The sequence below is a fragment of the Bradysia coprophila genome, unplaced genomic scaffold (genome assembly GCF_014529535.1).
Source record: "Bradysia coprophila strain Holo2 unplaced genomic scaffold, BU_Bcop_v1 contig_138, whole genome shotgun sequence".
Taxonomy (NCBI): domain Eukaryota; kingdom Metazoa; phylum Arthropoda; class Insecta; order Diptera; family Sciaridae; genus Bradysia; species Bradysia coprophila.
In genome coordinates this window covers 6,301,353-6,328,945 of record NW_023503409.1, presented here as the reverse complement: position 1 = coordinate 6,328,945, position 27,593 = coordinate 6,301,353, and the positions used below count along the sequence as shown (strand labels likewise).

At 38.0% G+C, this 27,593-nt stretch overlaps 1 protein-coding gene across 15 annotated transcripts in view; it reads right to left on the bottom strand.

The window, feature by feature from the left end:
- Positions 1 to 27,593, bottom strand: part of LOC119073729 (titin) — a 104,658-nt gene that overhangs the window by 7,290 nt on the left and 69,775 nt on the right. For 9 of the 15 annotated variants that reach the window (XM_037179347.1, XM_037179348.1, XM_037179350.1 and 6 more), the window contains 4 exons: positions 23,701 to 23,925; positions 13,879 to 23,484; positions 4,611 to 9,806; positions 78 to 4,517 (listed from right to left, as the gene is read on the bottom strand). In XM_037179347.1, the coding sequence (XP_037035242.1) occupies positions 78 to 4,517; positions 4,611 to 9,806; positions 13,879 to 23,484; positions 23,701 to 23,925 (19,467 nt within the window). The remainder of the gene's footprint in view (positions 1 to 77; positions 4,518 to 4,610; positions 9,807 to 13,878; positions 23,485 to 23,700; positions 23,926 to 27,593) is intronic. The other 6 variants (XM_037179349.1, XM_037179351.1, XM_037179356.1 and 3 more) reach the window with 6 other exon arrangements.

Below are 27,593 nucleotides of genomic sequence, written 5' to 3'. Positions count from 1 at the left end.
CAATAAATGCCATTGAGTTAATTTTGGTGAAGCGAAAAATGTAAGAAAAAATTGAAAAAAGAAAAGAAAATAGTAACCTTCAATGTACGATGTGGATTGCTTTCTCTTCGGTTTCTTCAGTGTCAAGGAATCTTCTTCGTTATAGTTAACGCTTGTTGGTTTCTTTCGACGGCTTACAATGGATACATCTTCTTCATCAAATTCTTCAATTTTGTATGCCGGTTTCTGCTTTTTGGGCTTCAGAGTAAATTCAATGTGTTCCGGTAGCTCTTCGATGTCCGAAAACTCATCCGGTTCCTCCACGTCGTACATTGTATCTTCGGGTTCACTGAAACTATCGTCGATTTCTTCCACTATTGGTCCTTCACCATCGTCGTATTCTTGGGTAATTTTGATATGCGCTTCACCTGCCTCTTCTGAGTAAGTTAACGGTCTAGTTTTCTTTAGTTTCACTTTTCCCGACATTGAAACTTCTTCTTCGGCATATGAGTCCAATTTGATATTGAATTCTTGTTCGACGTCTTCTTTAGTTTTCGTACTTCTTGGTCTAAAGGTGACATTCTGAACATCCGTGAATTCTGGTAAATCACTTCGTGGTTTTCGTGCCTTTTTCAATTTCTTTACGGTGTATTCATCTGCATGTTCCTCTACCACTTGGATTGGCTTTGGTTTAGCCTTTTTCTTGATGGTGAACTCTTCAGCAACGTCTTCACTTTCATGTGGTTGTGAAAATGTAGCTTCCACTTCAATGTCCTCAGTTTCATATTCAGGTTCTTTTGAACGACGCAATTGGAACTTAACTTCTTCAGTTTCTTCTTCGATATCTTCTGTCGGTTCGTAAGTTTCAGGCAACTGAACGGTTTCTTCAGCACTTTCCTCTGTAACCATCTTTGGTCTCCTCTTTCTCTTGAGTTTGACATTTTCTGACATCTCTTCCGGTGACGTTTCTTTCTGAGGTTTCTTGAGCACGAACTCCTCGACGGTTTCCTCTTCAGGTTTCTTTTTTGGTTTTTTAAGAACGAAGTCAGCTTGAAGTTCTTCATCATCGGCCTCTTGCGTTTGTGTTAATGTGACTGTAGATTCTTCGACCTCTTCTGTGGTTTTCTTCTGTTTCTTCTTCTTTAGTTTTACCTTTTCTTGTGGCTCTTGTTGCTGTTCAGGCTGTACTGTTTCTTCAATTTTTGGTTCTTCAGGAATTTCTTCTGGTTGCTGAACAGTCAGTTGAGCTTCTGCAGCTTCTTCTGCCGGTTTCTTTGGTTTTTTCTTCTTGATTTTAATTCCAACATCAACGTCTTCCTGCTGTTCTTCCTTTGGCTTTAACGTAACTTCAACTTCAACATCTTCCTGCGTTTTCTCTTTCTTCGGTTGAATTGTAAAATCGCTTACGATCTCTTCAACATCTTCTTCAGGTGGCTTAAGCTTCAATTTTACGTCGGTTTCTTCCACGATTTCCTCAACTGTTTCTTCGGTCTTTTTAGATTTTTTCTTCTTTAATTTCACTTTTTCTTCTTGTGGTTTTTGCTCTTCCTCAAGAGGTTGTTCTGTTTCACTGACAATTGGTTCCATCTCAACTTCCTTAACTGGCTCTTCTTCCGGTTCTTCTACCATAACTTCTTCATCTGGCACGTCTTCTGGTTGCTGTACTGTTAATTCCGCAGCGGCTGAATCTACAGTGGGTTTTTTCGGTTTTTTCTTTTTTATTTTCATTCCCACGTCGACATCTTCTTGTTGTTCTTGCCTTGCCTTCAACAAAACTTCAACTTCAATATCTTCCTGTTCTTTTTCTTTCTTTGGCTTAATTGTGAATTCTTGCACTACTTCCGGTTCTTCCTCAGGCAAAGCCGGTTCCAACTTAAGACTCACTTCAGCTTCTGCTTCTTCAACTTTCTTTGGTTTTTTCTTTTTGATTTTAATTTCTTCTGTTTCAGTCATCTCTGGTTGATTGGGTTTCAAAGTCACTTCGGCTTCTACATCCGGAATGTCTTCTACCGATTCTTCAGGTTTTTTAATTTGTAGCACTATATCTTCAGGTGTTTCATCTGGTTTTTCTTTCTTTGGTTTTTTCTTTTTTATTTTCACTTCAGTGATTTCAGGTTCTTCGGGCACCTCCGGTTGCTTTGGTAAATCGAGATCCGCTTCCATCTCTTCACTTGGTTGTTTTTCATCTTCTTCAGGCTTTACGTACGGTTTCAAATTAACTTTTTCGCTCTCCTCATCAGGTTTTGGTTTTTGTTTAACCTTGAATTTAACATCATCTTCTGGCTCATCCTCTTTTTCTTTCGGAACTCCTGGTACAATTGGATGCTGAACAGTTTCCGGTTCAGGCTTTGGCTTCTTCTTTTTGATGATTTTCGTTTTCTTCGGTTCTTTTTCTTTTTCTTCGTCTGATGGGATATCAAGTTCCTCAAGATCATCTTTCGGAATATCATATGGCTCGAAATCGAATTCGGCAACTTTACCAACATCAAACGTAGCCTTTTCTTTTTCATTTAGTAACTTTTCTTCGACTGGTTGTTGTTTTTTGGGTTTCACCTCTACCACTTCCTCAGCCATTACCGGTTTTTCAGGAATTTTCTTAAGCTTTATAGTTTCCGGAGTATCTTCTTCTTGCGGTTTTAGTTTGCCTTTACCCAACTTAAGTGTTTTCTGTTCTACATCCTCTTCTTTCGTTTCTTTCTCCGGTCTCTGGTACTTTTTGTCAGTAGAAGATTCATCAGAGCTGCTCTCATATTTTTCGTATTTTTCGAGTTCAGGTCTTTCTAAGCTGTCCTTGCGCTTCTTGATTTGCTTGAATTTCTTCACTTTCTTCTTTAGCAGCTTTTCAGCTTCTTCTACATTTCGAGACAGTTCTCCATTGTCGCGAATTGCATTTATTTCCGTGATTACTGCCTTTAGAGGTTCTGGTGGATAATTTACTGTAGTCATCCGACTCTTTAGTTTAAATTGAGGTAATTTTTCTTCAACCACATCCTTCGGAATGACCTTTGGCTTTTTAGGTTTAAGTTTAATTGGTTGAGCCTCTTCAACCTCAACTTCAACTGGCTTTTTCGGTTTCAGTTCTTTCTTTTCTACTTTTTGCGGAGTTTGTTCATCGGGCTTAAGTTTTTCCTTGGGTACATTAGGCTCGAATTCAATCTTTTCCACTTTTTCGAGCTCTGTTTTCGGAATCTCAGCTTCCATTAGCATTTGGAGATAATCATCTTGTTCATTCTTCTTAATCTTTTTCACGACTTTCTTTTTCTTCTGTTTGGTAGATTTCTCCGATAGTGAATCTTCTTCATCTGGAACCTCTTCGATTACAGTTACTTCAGTTTCTGGTTCCCTTCCTTCTTCTTCGTGTGTGACAATTTCAATTATTTCTTCTTTAATGCCTTCTTTGCGTTTAATCACCCGCTTCTTAGTTTTTTGTTGAACTATTTCACCTTCATCATTAACGCTCTCAGTTATCGTCACTACTTCCGGCTCTATTTCTTCGACTGTAACAGGGATCTCAGCAATTGGCTCGTCCTCTTGCGTTTCTTCGACCTTTGGCTTCTTCTTAGAAGATTTTTTCGGTTTTAATTCTTCCTCTGGTTGCTTGTCTTGTGGTGTAGCCTTATCTATCAGCTCAGACGGAACATCATCTGGTGTTACCTCCTCAGGTTTTTCCGGTGCTACTTCTTCCGTAATCTTTGTTTTTTGCTTTTTCTTCTTTTCCTTTGGTTGTTGCTCTTGAACAACCTCTTCTGGTTTTTCCTCAGGTTCTTCTTCAACGGAACCTACTGAAACACTTTCAGAGCGTGCTTTCGTTTTGACGGTGGCTTCGAATTCCGGCTTTTCGAATTGTTCTAACTCAGTCTTCGTTATTTCAGCTTCCATTAGACGCTTTAGGTACTCATCCTCCTCATCAGTCTTTTTCGTCTTCTTTACTAGTTTCTTTTTCTTAGGCTTCGTTTCTTCTGGTTCTATTTCCTCAATAGCTGATGTCTCCGGTTCTTCTTCTTCAATTGGAGTTGCTTCAATTGGCATTTCGACTGCATCTTCCACAACAACAGGTTTCTTCTTTTTAGATTTGGGCTTTGGCACTTCCTTTGTTTCCTCAACAGGCACCTCTTCGACAATTTCCTCAGGCGCCACTTCTTCAGATTGAATCAATTCAGTTGCATTTTCCTCTACCTTTTCTTCAGTTCGCTTTGTAACAGCTTTCTTCGTTTTTTTCTTAGCTTCTTTCACTTCTTCTTTTGGTGTTTCGGGGACTTCAGTTACTTCTTCTGCTTCTTGAGGAAGATCTTCTTGTACACTGACTGGTTTTTCTTTAGGAGCTAGCTCGAAACCTGATTTGTCAAAAGTTTCCAGCTCAGTTTTGGTAATTTCTTGGTCCAAAAGAGATTGAATGTATTCATCCTCAGTGGTGGTACGTTTAATCTTCTTCACAACTTTTTTCTTTTTCGGCTTATCAGTAACAGATGCCTCGTCATCGACGGGTTGTTCCTCTTCAACTTCTTCCACATCCGGAACACTTTCTTCGGGCACCTCACCTAAACAATTTTTTCAAGATTAGTATTTTAATGGAAATGCTTTGAAGGAACTTATCACTGTCTTTTAGCTGTCTTACAACAACGAATACTTACTTGAATCAGGTGTGTCTTTGTGTGACAGTTTTTCTTTTTTGTGCTTTTTATGTATGTGTTTCGGTGTTTCAGTATCAGTAGATTCAGGAATTGTTTCTTCAGGAGCTTCATCTGCAGCAGTGGGTTCTTGCGGAGTTTCGTCTTCTGTGTGTTTCGGTTTTTTCTTTTTTATTTTCGTTGGTTTCGTCGGTTCTACTACGTCTTCTTCTTCTGATGGAACCGGTGATATTGGTTTTGCCAGATTCATATCTCTGTCGCCTTCGGGAGTGGGTTTACTAACTTCATCCTTAGGTTTGTCAATAGGCCTTAGTTTTGCACTTTCTACTTCCACTTCAGGTTTTGGCTTTTGAGCGATTCTAAATTTAACATCCTCTTCAGGCTCTTCTTCTTGCGGTTTCGGTACACCTGGGACTATTGGATGCTGTATGGTTTCTGGTTCTGGTTTACGTTTCTTTTTCTTAATATGTTTCGTTGTTTTCGGCTCTTTCTCCAATTCCGGTTCTGGTGAATCCTCAAATCTTTCCGGTTGCTCTAATGGAGTTTCGAAAGGCTCAAATTCTAATTGGTCGAACGGCTTAATTTCATAATTAGGAGCTTCACTGTCTGGTAAATCTTTTTGTTCTACTGGCTTCTCTTGTTTCGGTTTCACCAGTTCTACTTCCTCCGAAATTTCACCCTTAGGTTTTAGTGGTTTCAATTTTACATTTTCTGAAGTTTCTGCATCCAGTGGCTTCTTCTTTCCTTTTCCTAACTTGAGTGTCTTAGTTTCGTCTTTTTCATCCTTGACTTCCTTGGTGGCCCTTTCATATTTCTTAGTTTCAGAGGCTTCATCCGAACTACTTTCATATTTTTCATATTTTTCTAATTCAGGACGCTCAAGGCTATCCTTTCGTTTTTTAATGTGCTTAAATTTCTTTTTCTTCGTCTTTAGAATTTTTTCAGCTTCTTCTATGTTACGCGATAATTCCCCTTGGTCGCGATGTGTGTTCAAATCGGTTATTATTGCTTTTAGCGGTTCTGGCGGATAATTTACCTCTGTCATTCGACTTTTTAGGTTGAATTTAGGGAATTTTTCTTCATCCTTGGGTTTTTCCTTTTGTTTTGGTTTCTTAGTTTTCAATCGAGTTGCTTGCGGGAGGTCTTCTGCTTGCATGATTTTGACTTTAGTAGGTTTTTGATCTTTCCGAATTATTGCAATTGGAACTAGGTCTGGCCTTTCTTTTTTGGGCTTACCAGTATCAAGGTCAATTTTTTCATATTTCTCTAGTTCGGTTTTAGGAATTTCCATTTCAATAAGTCGTTGAATGTAGTCAAATTCGTCACCTTTTTTCAATTTTTTGACCAATTTCTTCTTCTTTTTGGGCTTACTTTCTCCGATATTAGCGTCCGTTTCATCTACTGTTGCGGGTTCCAATTCAGACACAGTGACTGTAATTTCTGGTTCTTTTCCTTCTTCTTGAACGGTGACGATTTCAATTAATTGTTCTTTTTCACCGTCTTTCTTCTTAATAACTCTTTTTTTAGTTGTTTTCTGAACAATTTCACCTTCATTATCGGGAACTTCTGTCACCGTGACCTGCTCTGCATGCTCTTCGACTGTAAATTCAGCTGGTGCTTCTTCATCTACTGTGTCCACAGGAGAGTCTTGAATCTGTTTTGGTTTCTTTTTGATAACTCGTTTCTTCACTATTGGTTCTTCAGGTTCTTCATACTTCTCCTTTTCGGTCTCCTTCGGTGTGTCAACTTTCGACTTTTTCTTTTTCTTCGGCTTTTCTTCGTCCGAATCTGGCTTGATTGATTTTTTGCGCTCTTCAAATTCGGGTTTTTCAAACTGTTCTAATTCGGTTTTCGGAATTTCAGCTTCTAATAATTGCCTTATATATTCGTCCTCATCATTTACCTTTACTTTCTTCACTGACTTTTTCTTAGGCTTCTTTCGCACTTCTGGCTTTTGTTGTTCGTCGTCTTCTTCATTATCTTCTTCAGGTACTTCAAGAACTGTTATGGTAGTTTCCGGTTCCTGACCATCTTTGTCCACAGTGACAATTTCTATTATTTCTTCTTTGTCACCTTGTTTCTTTTTAATGGTTCGCTTTTTAGTTCGCTGTTTGACCTCTTCACCTTCAATTGTAGGAACGACAGTCTCGACCACTTCCTCTGGTTGTTCCTCAATTTCAATTGAGTGAACTTCCTCCGGCTCAATTTCTTTTGGTGTCGCCTTCTTTACTGATTTCTTTTTATGTGTCTTTTGTGGCGTTTCTTGTTCCTGTGGCTGCTCGGGTTGTTCAGGATTTTCAGGTTCCGATTGGTCTTCTAATTCATCGACTTGTTTTGACTTTTCTCGTTTTTCGACATCTACCTTTTCATATTTCTCAAGTTCTGTTTTTGGAATTTCCATTTCAATGAGACGTTGAATGTAGTCATCATCTTCGCCTTTCTTTAATTTTTTAACGGATTTTTTCTTCTTCTTTGGCTTTTCCGGCTCGTCTGTTTCAAGTTGAGGCTCCGGCTCTGATTCGGTAACAGTAACTGTGATCTCAAGCTCTTTACCGTCTTCTTGCACCGATACAATCTCAATAAACTCTTCCTTTGCTCCATCTTTCTTTTTAATTACACGTTTCTTAGTAGTTTTCTTTACAGGTTCTCCTTCTTCATTAGTAACTTCCACAACAGTAACTTTTTCGCCATGTTCCTCCACCACGAATTCTTCCGTTGGTTTTTCTTCTACAATAATTTCACCAACTTCATCAGGAACAACTTCTTTAGGTTTCTTTTTGATTACCCTTTTCTTCACTACAGGCTCATCGTATTTTTCTTCCTCTGGAGCAATTGCAGTCTCTTCTTCAGGCTTCTCTTCGGCCTGTGTAGTTGTGTCTGTAGAATCCGCCTCTTTCGGTTTCTCCTTTTTCGATTTTTTCTTAGGTTTTTGGGCCGGTTCGATGTCACCTTTTTCGTATTCTTCCAGCTCTGTTGTGGGAATCTCGGCATTTATCAAACTTTGAATATAATCATCTTGATCATCTTTTTTGATTTTCTTGATGGTTTTCTTCTTCGGCTTTTTCTGTGTCACATCTTCTTGAGTCTCAGTTTCATCTATTACCGTTGACGTTACTGTCATTTCTGGTTCCTGACCGTCTTCTTCCACAACTATAATTTCTATCACCTCTTCTTTAGGACCTTCCTTCTTTTTGATGACACGTTTCTTCGTGGTTTTCTTTACTACCTGGCCCTCTGGTGTTTCCACTTCTTCTATTTTAACTTCACTCACAGGTAAAAGAATAACTTCAGCATTTTGTGGCTCATCTTCTTCGGTAGCGTCAACGATTTCAAGCCATTCCTTGTCGCCTTTCTTCCTTTTTATAATTTTTTTCGGCTTTACTTTTTCAGTCGCCTTATTTTTTGGCTCTTCAACTGCTTCCTGAGTAGTAGGTAACTCATCTTCATCGTCAACGATTTCTAGCCAATCACCCTTGTCTCCTTTCTTCTTTTTAATAACTTTCTTTGATTTAGGTTTTTCAGGTTTCTCTTCTATTGGTTCCTCAATTGTTTCTTCAACTACCTGAGACTCCTCCTCTGCATCGACAATTTCCAACCAATCGCCCTTCTCACCTTTTCTTCGTTTAACGATTTTCTTAGGTTTGGGTTTTTCAACTTTCGTAATCAATTCTGTTGGCTCATCGGGATGATCTGCAACTTCTAATTCCTTTTCAGGTTCTTCCTCTTGCTCGTCCGCTTGATCCACTTCAATAGGCTTCTTTTTCTTTTTCTTTTTTTCTTTCGGCTTTTCTTCAATTTCGTCCTTATCAGATTCAGATTTGATTGATTTCTTACGCTTTTCAAATTCGGGTTTTTCAAATTGCTCTAATTCTGTTTTTGGAATATCTGCTTCCAGAAGTTGTTTTATGTATTCATCCTCATCATTTTTCTTAACCTTCTTCACAGATTTCTTTTTCGGTTTCTTTTGCTCATTAGGTGCTAGTTCTTCGGGTGTTTCTTCAACATCTGTCACCTCCACTACGGTAATTGTTGTCTCAGGCTCCTCCCCTTCCTTATCTATAGTGACTACTTCTATTACTTCTTCTTTTAGACCTTGTTTCTTTTTTATAACTCGTTTCTTAGTTCTTTGCTTAACCTCCTCGCCTTCTTCGTTTGCCACTAGTGTTTCCACTACTTCTTCAGGCTGCTCTTCGATTTCGATGGCTTCGGGCTCAACTGTCTCTTCGAGTTTTTGAGATTTCTTAGGTTTTTTCTTTAAGATCTTTTCTGGCTCACTCTTATTTTCCTCTTGTGGCTGAACAGAATCGTCATCGTCAACTGCTGGTTTTTCTTCAATCTCTGGTTCGTTATGTGATTTCTCCTTCTTAACCTTCTTTTTAATCTTTGGCTTTTGCTCAATATCAGTTGTTTCGTAATTTTCTAACTCCGTCTGTGGAATCTCAGCATCAATCAAACTCTGTATGTATTCTAGCTGATCATCTTTTTTGATTTTTTTTATCGTTTTTTTCTTTGGTTTCTTTTTTGTTACTTCTTCCGTCTGATCACTTTCATCTAATTCGGTTGTGGTGACGGTCATTTCAGGTTCTTTACCATCTTCTTCGACAACGACCACTTCTACAATTTCTTCTTTTGGTCCTTCTTTCTTTTTGATGACACGTTTCTTTGTTGTTTTCTTAATGACGTTTCCTTCGGGTGTTTCCACTTCTTCTACTTGAACCTCGCTCAAGGGAAAGATGATCTCTTCAGTTGTTTGTGGTTCCTCAGTTTCATCATCAGCATCAACAATTTCATGCCATCCTTCCTTGTCTGCCTTTTTCTTCTTCATAATTTTCTTCGTTTTCTTTTTCTCCACTTCTTTTGGTTGTTCAACGACTTCTTCTACATCGTCAGGGGCAAGTTCCTCAGGAGCAACTTCCTCATCATCAACAATTTCCAGCCAATCACCTTTATCACCCTTCTTCTTTTTCATAATTTTCTTTGGCTTTATTTTTTCCACTTCCTCTTCTGTTGGTTCTTCCACTATTTCTTCAATCTCTGGAATTTCCGGTTCTTCTGTGTCGATAATTTCCATCCAGCCTTCTTTGTCGTTTTCCTTCCTTCTAATGATGTACCTGACTTTCTTTTTGATTGATTTCTTAGATTTTTTCTTCTTTGTTGGTTCTGGCTCATAAGGTTCCTCCGCAGCATCCACGGTAACATCTATATAGGGAAATCATCAAAACCATTAATGCGTTACCAAAAAATTGTTTAAAAATTGTACAAGCAAAATATTTGCAATTTGTATAACATACGAAAACCAATTAATTGCTACTCTTTAAGTAAATTAATTATTGTTATTTGTCTATGCTACAGTAATTAGTTTTTTATTGTTGTGTATTTTTGGTTGTATGTTTGTTTTTCTGTTGTTCGTAAACGGCTGACTCTTTCACCCTAAGATTTGGCATACCTCTTCAGGCCATAATTACAGATGATACATTGCAACAACAAAAAAATCAGCAATAAGATTTCAACGGATAAGTACTGTGCGTACAATTGTAGATGTAGTTGCGGTTGCTATATGGCTAAATGAAATTCTTATACGATATAAAATACATACATTAGTAACAATCTATTATAAATATCAGGAATTGTTATTGAAAGTCGCTGAATTATTATTAGATATTAGTTTTGCCGTTTCGTCGACTATTCGCATCGATCTTCCCACTACTCTACTATATTAAATGAATAAAAATATGGCTAATCACACTCGTTGCCTACATTGCGGTAGTTGAAAATCCCTCATAGTTTAACGATATGCAAAGTGTTGAATTGAAATTATTTCATTACAAAAAGAATTTGGATTGTTCAGAGATTCTATCGAAGGTTCGAATTAAAGGAACATAGCAAATCGAGAGCGTAGCGGATCCTACAACTGAAGTGGTATCGACTAAATCGAATCCGAACAGGAAATGGCTGCTGTGCGTACATGATGCATAAATGGGACACCGATATGTCGCCTATACGAATGTGGAGAGACGCTGACAATACATCATATCGTGCTACACTGTAGAATCCACCGTTTCGAAGGCACGTTCGATGAAATAAGTAACATTCAAATCCGATTTTTCTTCTTGATCAGTTCGTTTTATTTTAAGTTTTCGAGCTTTCCAATATTAAGTTTTTGAATATTTTGTAACTAAAGGAATCTACTTCTACAACTTATTAAATTCATTGGAATAAATACAATAAACAGATTCAATTTCAATTAATAATAGTCGCATAATTAACTGAATAAGTGAAATTTTAACCGTAAATGGTAATCGAGTGAAATTTTCGTTCAGTTTACAAAATCAGAGATATGTAAACCAATAGACAAGGGAAATTAGCTTACAAAATGTAAACGGAATATGACAAGAAAAAGAGAAATGTCACGATGAAATTTTTTTTCCAAAAATTCGGAAAAATTAGCCATGTGATCATTCCATTCTTGATTTATTGGATTAAAGAAATATTGAAGTTGGTCAGAGTACTAATCGAATATAACTAAATTATACGATCCATATGTGCGAGCTTTATTGGGAGTATATATAAAATACGACAAGCGTTCAAACCAGTGCCTATTTTTCGTGAAATTTTAGTGAAATTTCGTGAAATTCGTGAAATTTCGTGAAATTCGTGAAAAATCGTGAAATTCGTGAAATTGTGTAAATATGTAATAAATTAAGTTACACAAGTTGCCACTTAAAATACACAAAAATAGCAATATCACAATAAATATTGGAAAAAACGAACTTATGGAACCTTTTTCGTCCGGTCGGAAGTAGTCAAATAGCGATCAGGTGAGCAATGCCGATCATACGATAAGTGTCTTTGTCTTCTCTAACTGACGTTGCCACATCAATAACGAGAGAAAATTATGGTGTTATCGGAATTTACCACCTGATCGTCATTTGACAGCTTCCTCAAATCAATGAACTGTAAAGTTTAATGGCTGATCGAGTTTTTAAGTTAAATGGAGTTATAAGGTTTTTACTGTTCACCAATCGATGATAGAACAACTATGTAATTGTCTTCGAAAGACCCTAAAATTTTTAAAAATACATGAGTCTATGAAAGCCCTATTCGCTTTATAATTTAGGTTGTATTATCTTGGGATTTTCATGTTATATTAGATCGTCTAAGAAAAGGGTTGCAAGAATGGGTCAATAAAAGCAACTAACTATAGCTAGACCTCTATACCGTGCAATAGAAACACCACCCACTATTTATCAGGCAGAAAATGTCTGAATACAAACTGAAACGTAAACCGAATTTTCTGTTGACCACACTACTCTTTCAAAGTCTTTTATTTGTGAGAGATTTGCCAGGAAAACTAATTACTATTACCAAGGTTCTGAAAGAACAGGTTAAGACACTTTTAAGTTGATCACCAAGGCGGTGTGATTAAAATTTTCCTGGAGCGCCAACTAGGTTTGGAAAATTTTCACACAATATACATGTCTGAATTGTCAAGATTTGTGTTTCACCCGCCTTCGTAAGTGTCTTAACCTCTTCTTTCAGAACCTTGATTATTACACCAAACCATGTATAGAATCAGTCAAAAAAACCTTGAATAGTAAAGGTGACGCAAGTCTACAGTAATTCACACCGTGGGGTCGAAATTCAATATCTTTCTTACTCAAGTCTTTCTAAAGCAGCGTCATTTTCATACAAAGGTGCGTTGAAATGTATTTTTTGGTTCACTTTTTCATCGACTCGTTCACTTGAAATTCAAATTTTAGGCACACTTACGGCGTGAATAGAGATTCGAAAGTGGGTAAAGAAGTTTTTACTAAAAAAGTATGCCACAAGTGACTTTGCCGGTTCGACTTTGATTGATCGAGAATGTGACGTTTCTATAACACAACTTCTAACACGATCTTTGAGAAAAGTCCAATTTGGAGGCTTCTGTGATGAGAGCTACCACATAAGATTGTTCATAGATGTCGTTCAGATGATTCAGATGCCATTAATTTTGGGGCTCATTTGTTGCTTATGTGTTTATGATTACTAAATATTTCGATTTAATGTGAAGTGAGGCCCAATTCAAGTTTATAAGATTTATTGACACGACGAAGGCAAAATGCTAGAATTCAAGATATTGTGAACGCCAAACAACGATTGTCTAACGACAAACAGTTACAAAAATATGCGGAACTATTTTCGTTATCTTTCATCATAATGCTACCTCATGTAATAAATTACAATATTGGTAAAATAAGAGAACATCCGACAACTAATCAATGCATGACAATTGAGTTTTCTAAATTTAAATATATTTTTCCTTTCTGAAGGTGATAACAACCTTGTTGTCGAAAGCTAGGCCTTTAAAACAAAGATTAACCAGTCCACTTATCAGAATATCTTTTAAGAACTTGGAAAATGAGGTTATTTACTATTAATGAAGCTATACATAATATAAGTGAAATTCGTGAAATTTAATGAAATTCGTGAAATTCATGAAATTTCGTGAAATTCGTGAAATAAATTTTCAAAATAGGCACTGGTTCAAACTATCAACGTCAATTAATTGTATCACAGATAAACTAATTAAAATTCTGATTTGTATCTTTATCTTATTCTGTCTAAGAGTTTGTAACGTATTTGCTTAGGAAGAAAGATTAAATGTAATTAAACAGTTATTACATGCAACAATGTTATTACTGTAACACTGATGTTTTCCCTCGGAACGTATGCTGAATATTGCAACGCGACCATTCTTTTTGTAAACATCTTATTATAGGAGAGATCCCGATCGAACTTCATAAAGTCGCAACTGTGCATGGGAATGGAGAATTTACTTACAATTGTTTAGACTTAATAATGAAAAATTGCAATTTATCTGAGGGGTAATCCACATTTGCTATCATTTGATTTTGCGAAATAACAAGCAATGTTATAAGGACACGGATCAAAATATTGCAAAACTACATTTGCTTCTCTCCTGGATGTTGCCAATAATAATTGAAAACATTGAATCAGTACAGTTATAGCTACAACATTTTACATTAAGTTCTTATGTGATTGTACGTATTTCTAAGCAACTCTGGAGGCTACAAATATTAAAAATATAGTTCATAGGTCTCATTCAGAGCATTGAAGCCGATGCAGATATAAAAGAGTATACTGAAATGTTATGTTTTGATGACATATTTGAAACTGTCCAGTAAATGAACGTATAACATCAATTTACAAAAAATTGTAGAAAATTTTGACAACACAATGTTTTTACAACAATTAATGATATACATACCGATTGAGTCCACAGGATAGACATCAGCCTCCTCAACTGTAACAGTTGTGACAGGTTCTTTTCCGTCTTCTTCAACTGTTTGGATTTCGGTAATTTCTTCTTTCGGTCCTTTCTTTTTCTTTATGGTACGTTTCTTGACCACAGTTCTCTTAGGTCCGTCTTCAGTTTCGGTTTCAGTAACGGTAATTTGTTCTGGTTCCTCATGAACTGAGGTAACAACTTGTGGTTCTGGTTCAGTTTCTTCGACGGTGACAGTGGTGACTGGTTCTTGGCCGTCTTCTTCAACTGTTTGAATTTCGGTTACCTCCTCCTTTCCGCCCTTCTTCTTTTTGATTACTCGTTTTTTGATGACAGTTTTCTTGGTTTCTCCATCAACAGTCTTGGTTTCCAATACAGTTACTTGTTCAGGAGTTTCCACACTTTCAACAGCAAATGCTTCCTCTGGCTGGTCTTCAGGAAGTGCTTCTGTTTCTTCGACTGTAACTGTTGTGACAGGCTCTTTTCCGTCTTCTTCAACTGTTTGGATTTCGGTAATTTCTTCTTTGGGTCCTTTCTTTTTCTTTATGGTACGTTTCTTGACCACAGTTCGTTTAGGTCCATCTTCAGTTTCGGTTTCAGTAACGGTAATTTGTTCAGGTTCCTCATGAACTGTCGTAACAACTTGTGGTTCTGGTTCAATTTCTTCGACGGTGACAGTGGTGACTGGTTCTTGGCCGTCTTCTTCAACTGTTTGAATTTCGGTTACCTCCTCCTTACCGCCCTTCTTCTTTTTTATTACTCGTTTTTTGATGACAGTTTTCTTGGTCTCTCCATCAAGTGTCTTGGTTTCCAATACAGTTACTTGTTCAGGAGTTTCCACACTTTCAACAGCAAATACTTCCTCTGGTTGGTCTTCAGGAAGTGCTTCTCTTTCTTCGACTGTAACTGTTGTGACAGGTTCTTTTCCGTCTTCTTCAACTGTTTGGACTTCGGTAATTTCTTCTTTAGGTCCTTTCTTTTTCTTTATGGTACGTTTCTTGACTACAGTTCGTTTAGGTCCATCTTCAGTTTCGGTTTCAGTAACGGTAATTTGTTCAGGTTCCTCATGAACTGTCGTAACAACTTGTGGTTCTGGTTCAGTTTCTTCAACAGTTATAGTAGTAACTGGTTCTTGGCCGTCTTCTTCAACTGTTTGAATTTCGGTCACCTCCTCCTTACCGCCCTTCTTCTTTTTGATTACTCGTTTTTTGATGACAGTTTTCTTGGTCTCTCCATCAAGTGTCTTAGTTTCCAATACAGTCACTTGTTCAGGAGTTTCCACACTTTCAACAGCAAATGCTTCATCTGGTTGTTTTTCAGGAAGTACTTCTGTTTCTTCGACTGTAACTGTTGTGACAGGTTCTTTCCCATCTTCTTCAACTGTTTGGATCTCAGTAATTTCCTCTTTTGGTCCTTTCTTTTTCTTGATGGTACGTTTCTTGACCACAGTTCGTTTAGGTCCGTCTTCAGTTTCGGTTTCAGTAACGGTAATTTGTTCAGGTTCCTCATGAACTGTGGTAACAACTTGTGGTTCTGGTTCAGTTTCTTCAACAGTTACAGTAGTAACTGGTTCTTGGCCGTCTTCTTCAACTGTTTGAATTTCGGTTACCTCCTCTTTACCGCCCTTCTTCTTTTTGATTACTCGTTTTTTGATGACAGTTTTCTTGGTTTCTCCATCAAGCGTCTTAGTTTCCAATACAGTCACTTGTTCAGGAGTTTCCACACTTTCAACAGCAAATGCTTCCTCTGGTTGGTCTTCAGGAAGTGCTTCTGTTTCTTCGACTGTAACTGTTGTGACAGGTTCTTTTCCGTCTTCTTCAACTGTTTGGATTTCGGTAATTTCTTCTTTCGGTCCTTTCTTTTTCTTTATGATACGTTTCTTGACCACAGTTCTCTTAGGTCCGTCTTCAGTTTCGGTTTCAGTAACGGTAATATGTTCAGGTTCCTCATGAACTGTCGTAACAACTTGTGGTTCTGGTTCAGTTTCTTCAACCGTTACAGTAGTAACTGGTTCTTGGCCGTCTTCTTCAACTGTTTGAATTTCGGTTACCTCCTCTTTACCGCCCTTCTTCTTTTTGATTACTCGTTTTTTGATGACAGTTTTCTTGGTTTCTCCATCAAGCGTCTTAGTTTCCAATACAGTCACTTGTTCAGGAGTTTCCACACTTTCAACAGCAAATGCTTCCTCTGGTTGGTCTTCAGGAAGTGCTTCTGTTTCTTCGACTGTAACTGTTGTGACAGGTTCTTTTCCGTCTTCTTCAACTGTTTGGATTTCGGTAATTTCTTCTTTGGGTCCTTTCTTTTTCTTGATGGTACGTTTCTTGACCACAGTTCGTTTAGGTCCATCTTCAGTTTCGGTTTCAGTAACGGTAATTTGTTCAGGTTCCTCATGAACTGTCGTAACAACTTGTGGTTCTGGTTCAGTTTCTTCAACAGTTACAGTAGTAACTGGTTCTTGGCCGTCTTCTTCAACTGTTTGAATTTCGGTTACCTCCTCTTTACCGCCCTTCTTCTTTTTGATTACTCGTTTTTTGATAACAGTTTTCTTGGTTTCTCCATCAAGTGTCTTGGTTTCCAATATAGTTACTTGTTCAGGAGTTTCCACACTTTCAACAGCAAATGCTTCCTCCGGTTGGTCTTCAAGAAGTGCTTCTGTTTCTTCGACTGTAACTGTTGTGACAGGTTCTTTTCCGTCTTCTTCAACTGTTTGGATTTCGGTAATTTCTTCTTTGGGTCCTTTCTTTTTCTTTATGGTACGTTTCTTGACCACAGTTCGTTTAGGTCCATCTTCAGTTTCGGTTTCAGTAACTGTAATTTGTTCAGGTTCCTCATGAACTGTCGTAACAACTTGTGGTTCTGGTTCAGTTTCTTCAACCGTTACAGTAGTAACTGGTTCTTGGCCGTCTTCTTCAACTGTTTGAATTTCGGTTACCTCCTCTTTACCGCCCTTCTTCTTTTTGATTACTCGTTTTTTGATGACAGTTTTCTTGGTTTCTCCATCAAGTGTCTTAGTTTCCAATACAGTCACTTGTTCAGGAGTTTCCACACTTTCAACAGCAAATGCTTCCTCTTGTTCTGGTTCAGTTTCTTCAACAGTTACAGTAGTAACTGGTTCTTGGCCGTCTTCTTCAACTGTTTGAATTTCGGTTACCTCCTCTTTACCGCCCTTCTTCTTTTTGATTACTCGTTTTTTGATAACAGTTTTCTTGGTTTCTCCATCAAGTGTCTTAGTTTCCAATACAGTCACTTGTTCAGGAGTTTCCACACTTTCAACAGCCAATGCTTCCTCTGGTTGATCTTCAGGAAGTGCTTCTGTTTCTTCGACTGTAACTGTTGTGACAGGTTCTTTTCCGTCTTCTTCAACTGTTTGGATTTCGGTAATTTCCTCTTTCGGTCCTTTCTTTTTCTTGATGGTACGTTTCTTGACCACAGTTCGTTTAGGTCCATCTTCAGTTTCGGTTTCAGTAACGGTAATTTGTTCAGGTTCCTCATGAACTGTCGTAACAACTTGTGGTTCTGGTTCAGTTTCTTCAACAGTTACAGTAGTAACTGGTTCTTGGCCGTCTTCTTCAACTGTTTGAATTTCGGTCACCTCCTCCTTACCGCCCTTCTTCTTTTTGATTACTCGTTTTTTGATGACAGTTTTCTTGGTTTCTCCATCAAGTGTCTTGGTTTCCAATATAGTTACTTGTTCAGGAGTTTCCACACTTTCAACAGCAAATGCTTCCTCCGGTTGGTCTTCAAGAAGTGCTTCTGTTTCTTCGACGGTAACTGTTGTGACAGGTTCTTTTCCGTCTTCTTCAACTGTTTGGATTTCGGTAATTTCTTCTTTGGGTCCTTTCTTTTTCTTTATGGTACGTTTCTTGACCACAGTTCGTTTAGGTCCATCTTCAGTTTCGGTTTCAGTAACGGTAATTTGTTCAGGTTCCTCATGAACTGTCGTAACAACTTGTGGTTCTGGTTCAATTTCTTCGACGGTGACAGTGGTGACTGGTTCTTGGCCGTCTTCTTCAACTGTTTGAATTTCGGTTACCTCCTCCTTACCGCCCTTCTTCTTTTTTATTACTCGTTTTTTGATGACAGTTTTCTTGGTCTCTCCATCAAGTGTCTTGGTTTCCAATACAGTTACTTGTTCAGGAGTTTCCACACTTTCAACAGCAAATGCTTCTTCTGGCTGGTCTTCAGGAAGTGCTTCTGTTTCTTCGACTGTAACTGTTGTGACAGGTTCTTTTCCGTCTTCTTCAACTGTTTGGATTTCGGTAATTTCCTCTTTTGGTCCTTTCTTTTTCTTGATGGTACGTTTCTTGACCACAGTTCGTTTAGGTCCATCTTCAGTTTCGGTTTCAGTAACGGTAATTTGTTCAGGTTCCTCATGAAGTGTCGCAACCATTTGGGGCTCTGGTTCAGTTTCTTCGACGGTGACAGTGGTGACTGGTTCTTGGCCGTCTTCTTCAACTGTTTGAATTTCGGTCACCTCCTCCTTACCGCCCTTCTTCTTTTTGATTACTCGTTTTTTGATGACAGTTTTCTTGGTTTCTCCATCAAGTGTCTTGGTTTCCAATATAGTTACTTGTTCAGGAGTTTCCACACTTTCAACAGCAAATGCTTCCTCTGGTTTGTCTACAGGAAGTGCTTCTGTTTCTTCGACTGTAACTGTTGTGACAGGTTCTTTTCCGTCTTCTTCAACTGTTTGGATTTCGGTAATTTCTTCTTTGGGTCCTTTCTTTTTCTTTATGGTACGTTTCTTGACCACAGTTCGTTTAGGTCCATCTTCAGTTTCGGTTTCAGTAACGGTAATTTGTTCAGGTTCTTCATGAACTGTCGTAACAACTTGTGGTTCTGGTTCAGTTTCTTCAACAGTTACAGTAGTAACTGGTTCTTGGCCGTCTTCTTCAAGTGTTTGAATTTCGGTTACCTCCTCCTTTCCGCCCTTCTTCTTTTTGATTACTCGTTTTTTGATGACAGTTTTCTTGGTTTCTCCATCAAGTGTCTTAGTTTCCAATACAGTCACTTGTTCAGGAGTTTCCACACTTTCAACAGCAAATGGTTCCTCTGATTTGTCTACAGGAAGTGCTTCTGTTTCTTCGACTGTAACTGTTGTGACAGGTTCTTTTCCGTCTTCTTCAACTGTTTGGATTTCGGTAATTTCTTCTTTGGGTCCTTTCTTTTTCTTTATGGTACGTTTCTTGACCACAGTTCGTTTAGGTCCATCTTCAGTTTCGGTTTCAGTAACGGTAATTTGTTCAGGTTCTTCATGAACTGTCGTAACAACTTGTGGTTCTGGTTCAGTTTCTTCAACAGTTACAGTAGTAACTGGTTCTTGGCCGTCTTCTTCAACTGTTTGAATTTCGGTTACCTCCTCCTTTCCGCCCTTCTTCTTTTTGATTACTCGTTTTTTGATGACAGTTTTCTTGGTTTCTCCATCAAGTGTCTTGGTTTCCAATACAGTTACTTGTTCAGGAGTTTCCACACTTTCAACAGCAAATGCTTCCTCCGGTTTGTCTTCAAGAAGTGCTTCTGTTTCTTCGACTGTAACTGTTGTGACAGGTTCTTTTCCGTCTTCTTCAACTGTTTGGATTTCGGTAATTTCTTCTTTGGGTCCTTTCTTTTTCTTTATGGTACGTTTCTTGACCACAGTTCGTTTAGGTCCATCTTCAGTTTCGGTTTCAGTAACGGTAATTTGTTCAGGTTCCTCATGAACTGTCGTAACAACTTGTGGTTCTGGTTCAGTTTCTTCAACAGTTACAGTAGTAACCGGTTCTTGGCCGTCTTCTTCAACTGTTTGAATTTCGGTTACCTCCTCCTTACCGCCCTTCTTCTTTTTGATTACTCGTTTTTTGATGACAGTTTTCTTGGTTTCTCCATCAAGTGTCTTGGTTTCCAATACAGTTACTTGTTCAGGAGTTTCCACACTTTCAACAGCAAATGCTTCCTCCGGTTGGTCTTCAAGAAGTGCTTCTGTTTCTTCGACTGTAACTGTTGTGACAGGTTCTTTTCCGTCTTCTTCAACTGTTTGGATTTCGGTAATTTCTTCTTTGGGTCCTTTCTTTTTCTTTATGGTACGTTTCTTGACCACAGTTCGTTTAGGTCCATCTTCAGTTTCGGTTTCAGTAACTGTAATTTGTTCAGGTTCCTCATGAACTGTCGTAACAACTTGTGGTTCTGGTTCAGTTTCTTCAACCGTTACAGTAGTAACTGGTTCTTGGCCGTCTTTTTCAACTGTTTGAATTTCGGTTACCTCCTCCTTACCGCCCTTCTTCTTTTTTATTACTCGTTTTTTGATGACAGTTTTCTTGGTTTCTCCATCAAGTGTCTTGGTTTCCAATACAGTTACTTGTTCAGGAGTTTCCACACTTTCAACAGCAAATGCTTCCTCCGGTTGGTCTTCAAGAAGTGCTTCTGTTTCTTCGACTGTAACTGTTGTGACAGGTTCTTTTCCGTCTTCTTCAACTGTTTGGATTTCGGTAATTTCTTCTTTGGGTCCTTTCTTTTTCTTTATGGTACGTTTCTTGACCACAGTTCGTTTAGGTCCATCTTCAGTTTCGGTTTCAGTAACGCTAATTTGTTCAGGTTCCTCATGAACTGTCGTAACAACTTGTGGTTCTGGTTCAGTTTCTTCGACGGTGACAGTGGTGACTGGTTCTTGGCCGTCTTCTTCAACTGTTTGAATTTCGGTTACCTCCTCCTTACCGCCCTTCTTCTTTTTTATTACTCGTTTTTTGATGACAGTTTTCTTGGTTTCTCCATCAAGTGTCTTGGTTTCCAATACAGTTACTTGTTCAGGAGTTTCCACACTTTCAACAGCAAATCCTTTTTCTGGCTGGTCTTCAGGAAGTGCTTCTGTTTCTTCGACTGTAACTGTTGTGACAGGTTCTTTTCCGTCTTCTTCAACTGTTTGGATTTCGGTAATGTCTTCTTTGGGTCCTTTCTTTTTCTTTATGGTACGTTTCTTGACCACAGTTCGTTTAGGTCCATCTTCAGTTTCTGTTTCAGTAACGATAATTTGTTCAGGTTCCTCATGAACTGTCGTAACAACTTGTGGTTCTGGTTCAGTTTCTTCAACAGTTACAGTAGTAACTGGTTCTTGGCCGTCTTCTTCAACTGTTTGAATTTCGGTTACCTCCTCCTTACCGCCCTTCTTCTTTTTGATTACTCGTTTTTTGATGACAGTTTTCTTGGTTTCTCCATCAAGTGTCTTGGTTTCCAATACAGTTACTTGTTCAGGAGTTTCCACACTTTCAACAGCAAATGCTTCTTCTGGCTGGTCTTCAGGAAGTGCTTCTGTTTCTTCGACTGTAACTGTTGTGATAGGTTCTTTTCCGTCTTCTTCAACTGTTTGGATTTCGGTAATTTCCTCTTTTGGTCCTTTCTTTTTCTTGATGGTACGTTTCTTGACCACAGTTCGTTTAGGTCCGTCTTCAGTTTCGGTTTCAGTAACGGTAATTTGTTCAGGTTCCTCATGAACTGTCGTAACAACTTGCGGTTCTGGTTCAGTTTCTTCAACAGTTACAGTAGTAACTGGTTCTCGGCCGTCTTCTTCAACTGTTTGAATTTCGGTCACCTCCTCCTTACCGCCCTTCTTCTTTTTGATTACTCGTTTTTTGATGACAGTTTTCTTGGTTTCTCCATCAAGTGTCTTGGTTTCCAATATAGTTACTTGTTCAGGAGTTTCCACACTTTCAACAGCAAATGCTTCCTCCGGTTGGTCTTCAAGAAGTGCTTCTGTTTCTTCGACTGTAACTGTTGTGATAGGTTCTTTTCCGTCTTCTTCAACTGTTTGGATTTCGGTAATTTCCTCTTTTGGTCCTTTCTTTTTCTTGATGGTACGTTTCTTGACCACAGTTCGTTTAGGTCCGTCTTCAGTTTCGGTTTCAGTAACGGTAATTTGTTCAGGTTCCTCATGAACTGTCGTAACAACTTGCGGTTCTGGTTCAGTTTCTTCAACAGTTACAGTAGTAACTGGTTCTCGGCCGTCTTCTTCAACTGTTTGAATTTCGGTCACCTCCTCCTTACCGCCCTTCTTCTTTTTGATTACTCGTTTTTTGATGACAGTTTTCTTGGTTTCTCCATCAAGTGTCTTGGTTTCCAATATAGTTACTTGTTCAGGAGTTTCCACACTTTCAACAGCAAATGCTTCCTCCGGTTGGTCTTCAAGAAGTGCTTCTGTTTCTTCGACTGTAACTGTTGTGACAGGTTCTTTTCCGTCTTCTTCAACTGTTTGGATTTCGGTAATTTCTTCTTTGGGTCCTTTCTTTTTCTTTATGGTACGTTTCTTGACCACAGTTCGTTTAGGTCCATCTTCAGTTTCGGTTTCAGTAACTGTAATTTGTTCAGGTTCCTCATGAACTGTCGTAACAACTTGTGGTTCTGGTTCAGTTTCTTCAACCGTTACAGTAGTAACTGGTTCTTGGCCGTCTTCTTCAACTGTTTGAATTTCGGTTGCCTCCTCTTTACCGCCCTTCTTCTTTTTGATTACTCGTTTTTTGATGACAGTTTTCTTGGTTTCTCCATCAAGTGTCTTAGTTTCCAATACAGTCACTTGTTCAGGAGTTTCCACACTTTCAACAGCAAATGCTTCCTCTGGTTTGTCTACAGGAAGTGCTTCTGTTTCTTCGACTGTAACTGTTGTGACAGGTTCTTTTCCGTCTTCTTCAACTGTTTGGATTTCGGTAATTTCTTCTTTGGGTCCTTTCTTTTTCTTTATGGTACGTTTCTTGACCACAGTTCGTTTAGGTCCATCTTCAGTTTCGGTTTCAGTAACGGTAATTTGTTCAGGTTCCTCATGAACTGTCGTAACAACTTGTGGTTCTGGTTCAGTTTCTTCAACAGTTACAGTAGTAACTGGTTCTTGGCCGTCTTCTTCAACTGTTTGAATTTCGGTTACCTCCTCCTTTCCGCCCTTCTTCTTTTTGATTACTCGTTTTTTGATGACAGTTTTCTTGGTTTCTCCATCAAGTGTCTTGGTTTCCAATACAGTTACTTGTTCAGGAGTTTCCACACTTTCAACAGCAAATGCTTCCTCCGGTTTGTCTTCAAGAAGTGCTTCTGTTTCTTCGACTGTAACTGTTGTGACAGGTTCTTTTCCGTCTTCTTCAACTGTTTGGATTTCGGTAATTTCTTCTTTGGGTCCTTTCTTTTTCTTTATGGTACGTTTCTTGACCACAGTTCGTTTAGGTCCATCTTCAGTTTCGGTTTCAGTAACGGTAATTTGTTCAGGTTCCTCATGAACTGTCGTAACAACTTGTGGTTCTGGTTCAGTTTCTTCAACGGTTACAGTAGTAACTGGTTCTTGGCCATCTTCTTCAACTGTTAGAATTTCTGTTATCTCCTCCTTACCGCCCTTCTTCTTTTTGATTACTCGTTTTTTGACGACTTTTGTTTTTGTTTGACCGTCTTCAGTTTTAGATTCCAAAACAGTAATCTGTTCTGGAGTCTCAACTACAGACTCTTCCTCAAGTTCTTTTATAGTTGAAATACTATCAGGTTTCTGTGTGTCTTGTTTTGGTTTTGTTTTCTTCTTTTTTGGTTTTTCGGGTTTAGTGTCAATATCGTCGGGTTGTGTATCAGTTGATTGTGTTATGGGTGTATCTGTATTATTTTGAAGACAAAATATGTTAACTATTGTATAATCAAATGAATCTGGGATGTATTCTTAGTGTTATTTAGTTTTTCGTTGGTGTAGTGTTAAGTAAGTAAGTTAATTGCATTCGTACTGTTCGTACGATTACTTAACGGATGTTAGTTCATTTTGAGATTACAGTTAACAGGCATAAATAGTCACTCTAGTTAAAATCGTTACTTTACCTTCTGGAATATCCTCATCAACAACTTCAACTATTTGAACGTCATGTTGTTCGTCATTCGACGGCGATATATCTTCTTCACTTAAAACCTCTTCAACTACAAAATTGTCTTTGTGTGTAATTTTCTTGTTTTTTGTTTTTATAACTGTCTTTCCATTCTCTGTAGTTGTTTCAAATGTTGTTATGAATTCGGAACTTGGTTTATCGTCTTCAGTTGTATCATCCACTAAAAGAAGTTTATAATGCCAGTTTAGACTTTTTGCTTATAAAAAACATTTTTTTGCTCAGAGCTTGTAATAATATTATCAATATTTTTATTGCAGTGCAACCCTTAAAGCTAATATTGTGAGTTTTTAGTGTGAGATTTGGTGAAAATATCTTACCATCGTCTTCTATAAGTGTAATTTGTTCAGAGTGTTCGTGGGTTGGTGTGTTTTCTGTGAGTGATGTATGTGTAAATTCTATGTATTCTGGCAATTTTGATATATCAATCAAATTTTCGTCGTAATTCTCATCATCTGTTACAATGACAGTAGTTATTGGCAGCTTGCCCGATTCCTCAATCGTTTGTATTTCGGTAAATTCGTTTTTAGCACCTCGTTTCTTTTTAATAACGCGTTTTTTCACTACAGTTTCTTTGGTTTCTCCCTGATCTGTCTCTATTGTCACAACAAATACTAGTTCTGGTATTTCCTCAACAATAATCGGAATTTCATATTCGTTTCTATCTTTTTCTTCCACTGATACCTGTATCTTTGACTCTCTGCCTTCTTCTTGAATAGACTGTATTTCTGTGATTTCATCTTTAGGTCCCTTTGTCTTTTTGAGTACTCTCTTTTTAATTACAAGTTCTTTGGATTTGCCATCACTAGAACCAATGTTGACATACGCAATTTGCTCTGGTAGCTCTACAATGGGAATGCTTTCCTCGTCAATTGAAGTCTCGATTTCGCCAATAGTAACATTTACAACTGGTTCTTTTCCGTCTTCCTCAATAGTTTCTATTTCTGTTATTTCAGGTTTAGAATCTTTTCTCTTCCTAATAACACGTCTTTTAGTTGTGATAATTGTTTCATTTTCGTTTATGCTTACTATTTCTGGTAGCTCAACAACAGATGGGCTTTCTGGAACATCGCCTATTTCAACTATTGTAAATGGTTCTTTTCCCTCCTCTTCAACTGTTTGTATTTCAGTTTGATTTTCAACAGATCCTTGTTTACGACGTATTACACGCTTGCTTATAACAATTTTGTGTATCTGTTGATTATCATCCTCTATTTCTGCAACTATCTGTTGTTGAGGAAGTTCCTCAACCGCAATTGAACTTTGCTCAATTTTTTCGTCAGGTAATACTTTAACAATTTTCGGTTTCTTTTTAGGTTTAATCTTTGAGTTGATTTCCATTATTTTATCTTCGGTTGTTGCTTTCACTCCGTCAGGTGTTTGCGTTTTTAGTACAGTCACATCTTCTGGAGATTCATGAATTTCATTATCATCGATTGTTGAAGTTTCAATTTCTTTAACATCAACAGTCGTGACAGTTGGTTTACCATCCTCCTGCACAGTTTGAATTTCCGTAACCTCTGTCTTTGGACCTTTCTTCTTCTTAATCACTCTTTTCTTTACGATTGTTTTCTTAACTCCGTCAGGTGTCTGTGTTTCTAGTACAGTCACTTCTTCTGGAGATTCATGAATTTCACTATCATCGTAGATTGGTGAAGTTTCAATTTCCTTAACATCAACAGTCGTGACAGTTGGTTTATCATCCTCCTGTACAGTTTGAATTTCCGTAACCTCTGTTTTCGGACCTTTCTTCTTCATAATCACTCTTTTCTTTACGATTGTTTTCTTAACTCCGTCTGGTGTTTGCGTTTCTAGTACAGTCACTTCTTCTGGAGATTCATGAATTTCACTATCATCGTAGATTGGTGAAGTTTCAATTTCCTTAACATCAACAGTCGTGACAGTTGGTTTATCATCCTCCTGTACAGTTTGAATTTCCGTAACCTCTGTTTTCGGACCTTTCTTCTTCATAATCACTCTTTTCTTTACGATTGTTTTCTTAACTCCGTCTGGTGTTTGCGTTTCTAGTACAGTCACTTCTTCTGGAGATTCATGAATTTCAGTCTCGTCGACGATTGGTGAAGTTTCAATTTCTTTAACATCAACAGTAGTGACAGTTGGTTTATCATCCTCCTGCACAGTTTGAATTTCCGTAACCTCTGTCTTTGGACCTTTCTTCTTCTTAATTACTCTTTTCTTTACGATTGTTTTCTTAACTCCGTCAGGTGTTTGCGTTTCTAGTACAGTCACTTCTTCTGGAGATTCATGAATTTCAGTCTCGTCGACGATTGGTGAAGTTTCAATTTCTTTAACATCAACAGTAGTGACAGTCGGTTTATCATCCTCCTGCACAGTTTGAATTTCCGTAACCTCTGTCTTTGGACCTTTCTTCTTCTTAATTACTCTTTTCTTTACGATTGTTTTCTTAACTCCGTCAGGTGTTTGCGTTTCTAGTACAGTCACTTCTTCTGGAGATTCATGAATTTCAGTCTCGTCGACGATTGGTGAAGTTTCAATTTCTTTAACATCAACAGTAGTGACAGTTGGTTTATCATCCTCCTGCACAGTTTGAATTTCCGTAACCTCTGTCTTTGGACCTTTCTTCTTCTTAATTACTCTTTTCTTTACGATTGTTTTCTTAACTCCGTCAGGTGTTTGCGTTTCTAGTACAGTCACTTCTTCTGGAGATTCATAAATTTCACTATCATCGTCAATTGGTGAAGTTTCCATTTCTTTAACATCAACAGTCGTGACAGTCGGTTTATCATCCTCCTGCACAGTTTGAATTTCCGTAACCTCTGTCTTTGGACCTTTCTTCTTCTTAATCACTCTTTTCTTTACGATTGTTTTCTTAACTCCGTCTGGTGTTTGCGTTTCTAGTACAGTCACTTCTTCTGGAGATTCATGAATTTCACTATCATCGTCAATTGGTGAAGTTTCAATTTCTTTAACATCAACAGTAGTGACAGTTGGTTTTTCATCCTCCTGCACAGTTTGAATTTCCGTAACCTCTGTCTTTGGACCTTTCTTCTTCTTAATCACTCTTTTCTTTACGATTGTTTTCTTAACTCCGTCAGGTGTTTGCGTTTCTAGTACAGTCACTTCTTCTGGAGATTCATAAATTTCACTATCATCGTCAATTGGTGAAGTTTCCATTTCTTTAACATCAACAGTCGTGACAGTCGGTTTATCATCCTCCTGCACAGTTTGAATTTCCGTAACCTCTGTCTTTGGACCTTTCTTCTTCTTAATCACTCTTTTCTTTACGATTGTTTTCTTAACTCCGTCTGGTGTTTGCGTTTCTAGTACAGTCACTTCTTCTGGAGATTCATGAATTTCACTATCATCGTCAATTGGTGAAGTTTCAATTTCTTTAACATCAACAGTAGTGACAGTTGGTTTATCATCCTCCTGCACAGTTTGAATTTCCGTAACCTCTGTCTTTGGACCTTTCTTCTTCTTAATCACTCTTTTCTTTACGATTGTTTTCTTAACTCCGTCAGGTGTTTGCGTTTCTAGTACAGTCACTTCTTCTGGAGATTCATGAATTTCACTATCATCGTCAATTGGTGAAGTTTCCATTTCTTTAACATCAACAGTCGTGACAGTCGGTTTATCATCCTCCTGCACAGTTTGAATTTCCGTAACATCTGTCTTTGGACCTTTTTTCTTCTTAATCACTCTTTTCTTTACGATTGTTTTCTTAACTCCGTCTGGTGTTTGCGTTTCTAGTACAGTCACTTCTTCTGGAGATTCATGAATTTCACTATCATCGTCAATTGGTGAAGTTTGAATTTCTTTAACATCAACAGTCGTGACAGTTGGTTTATC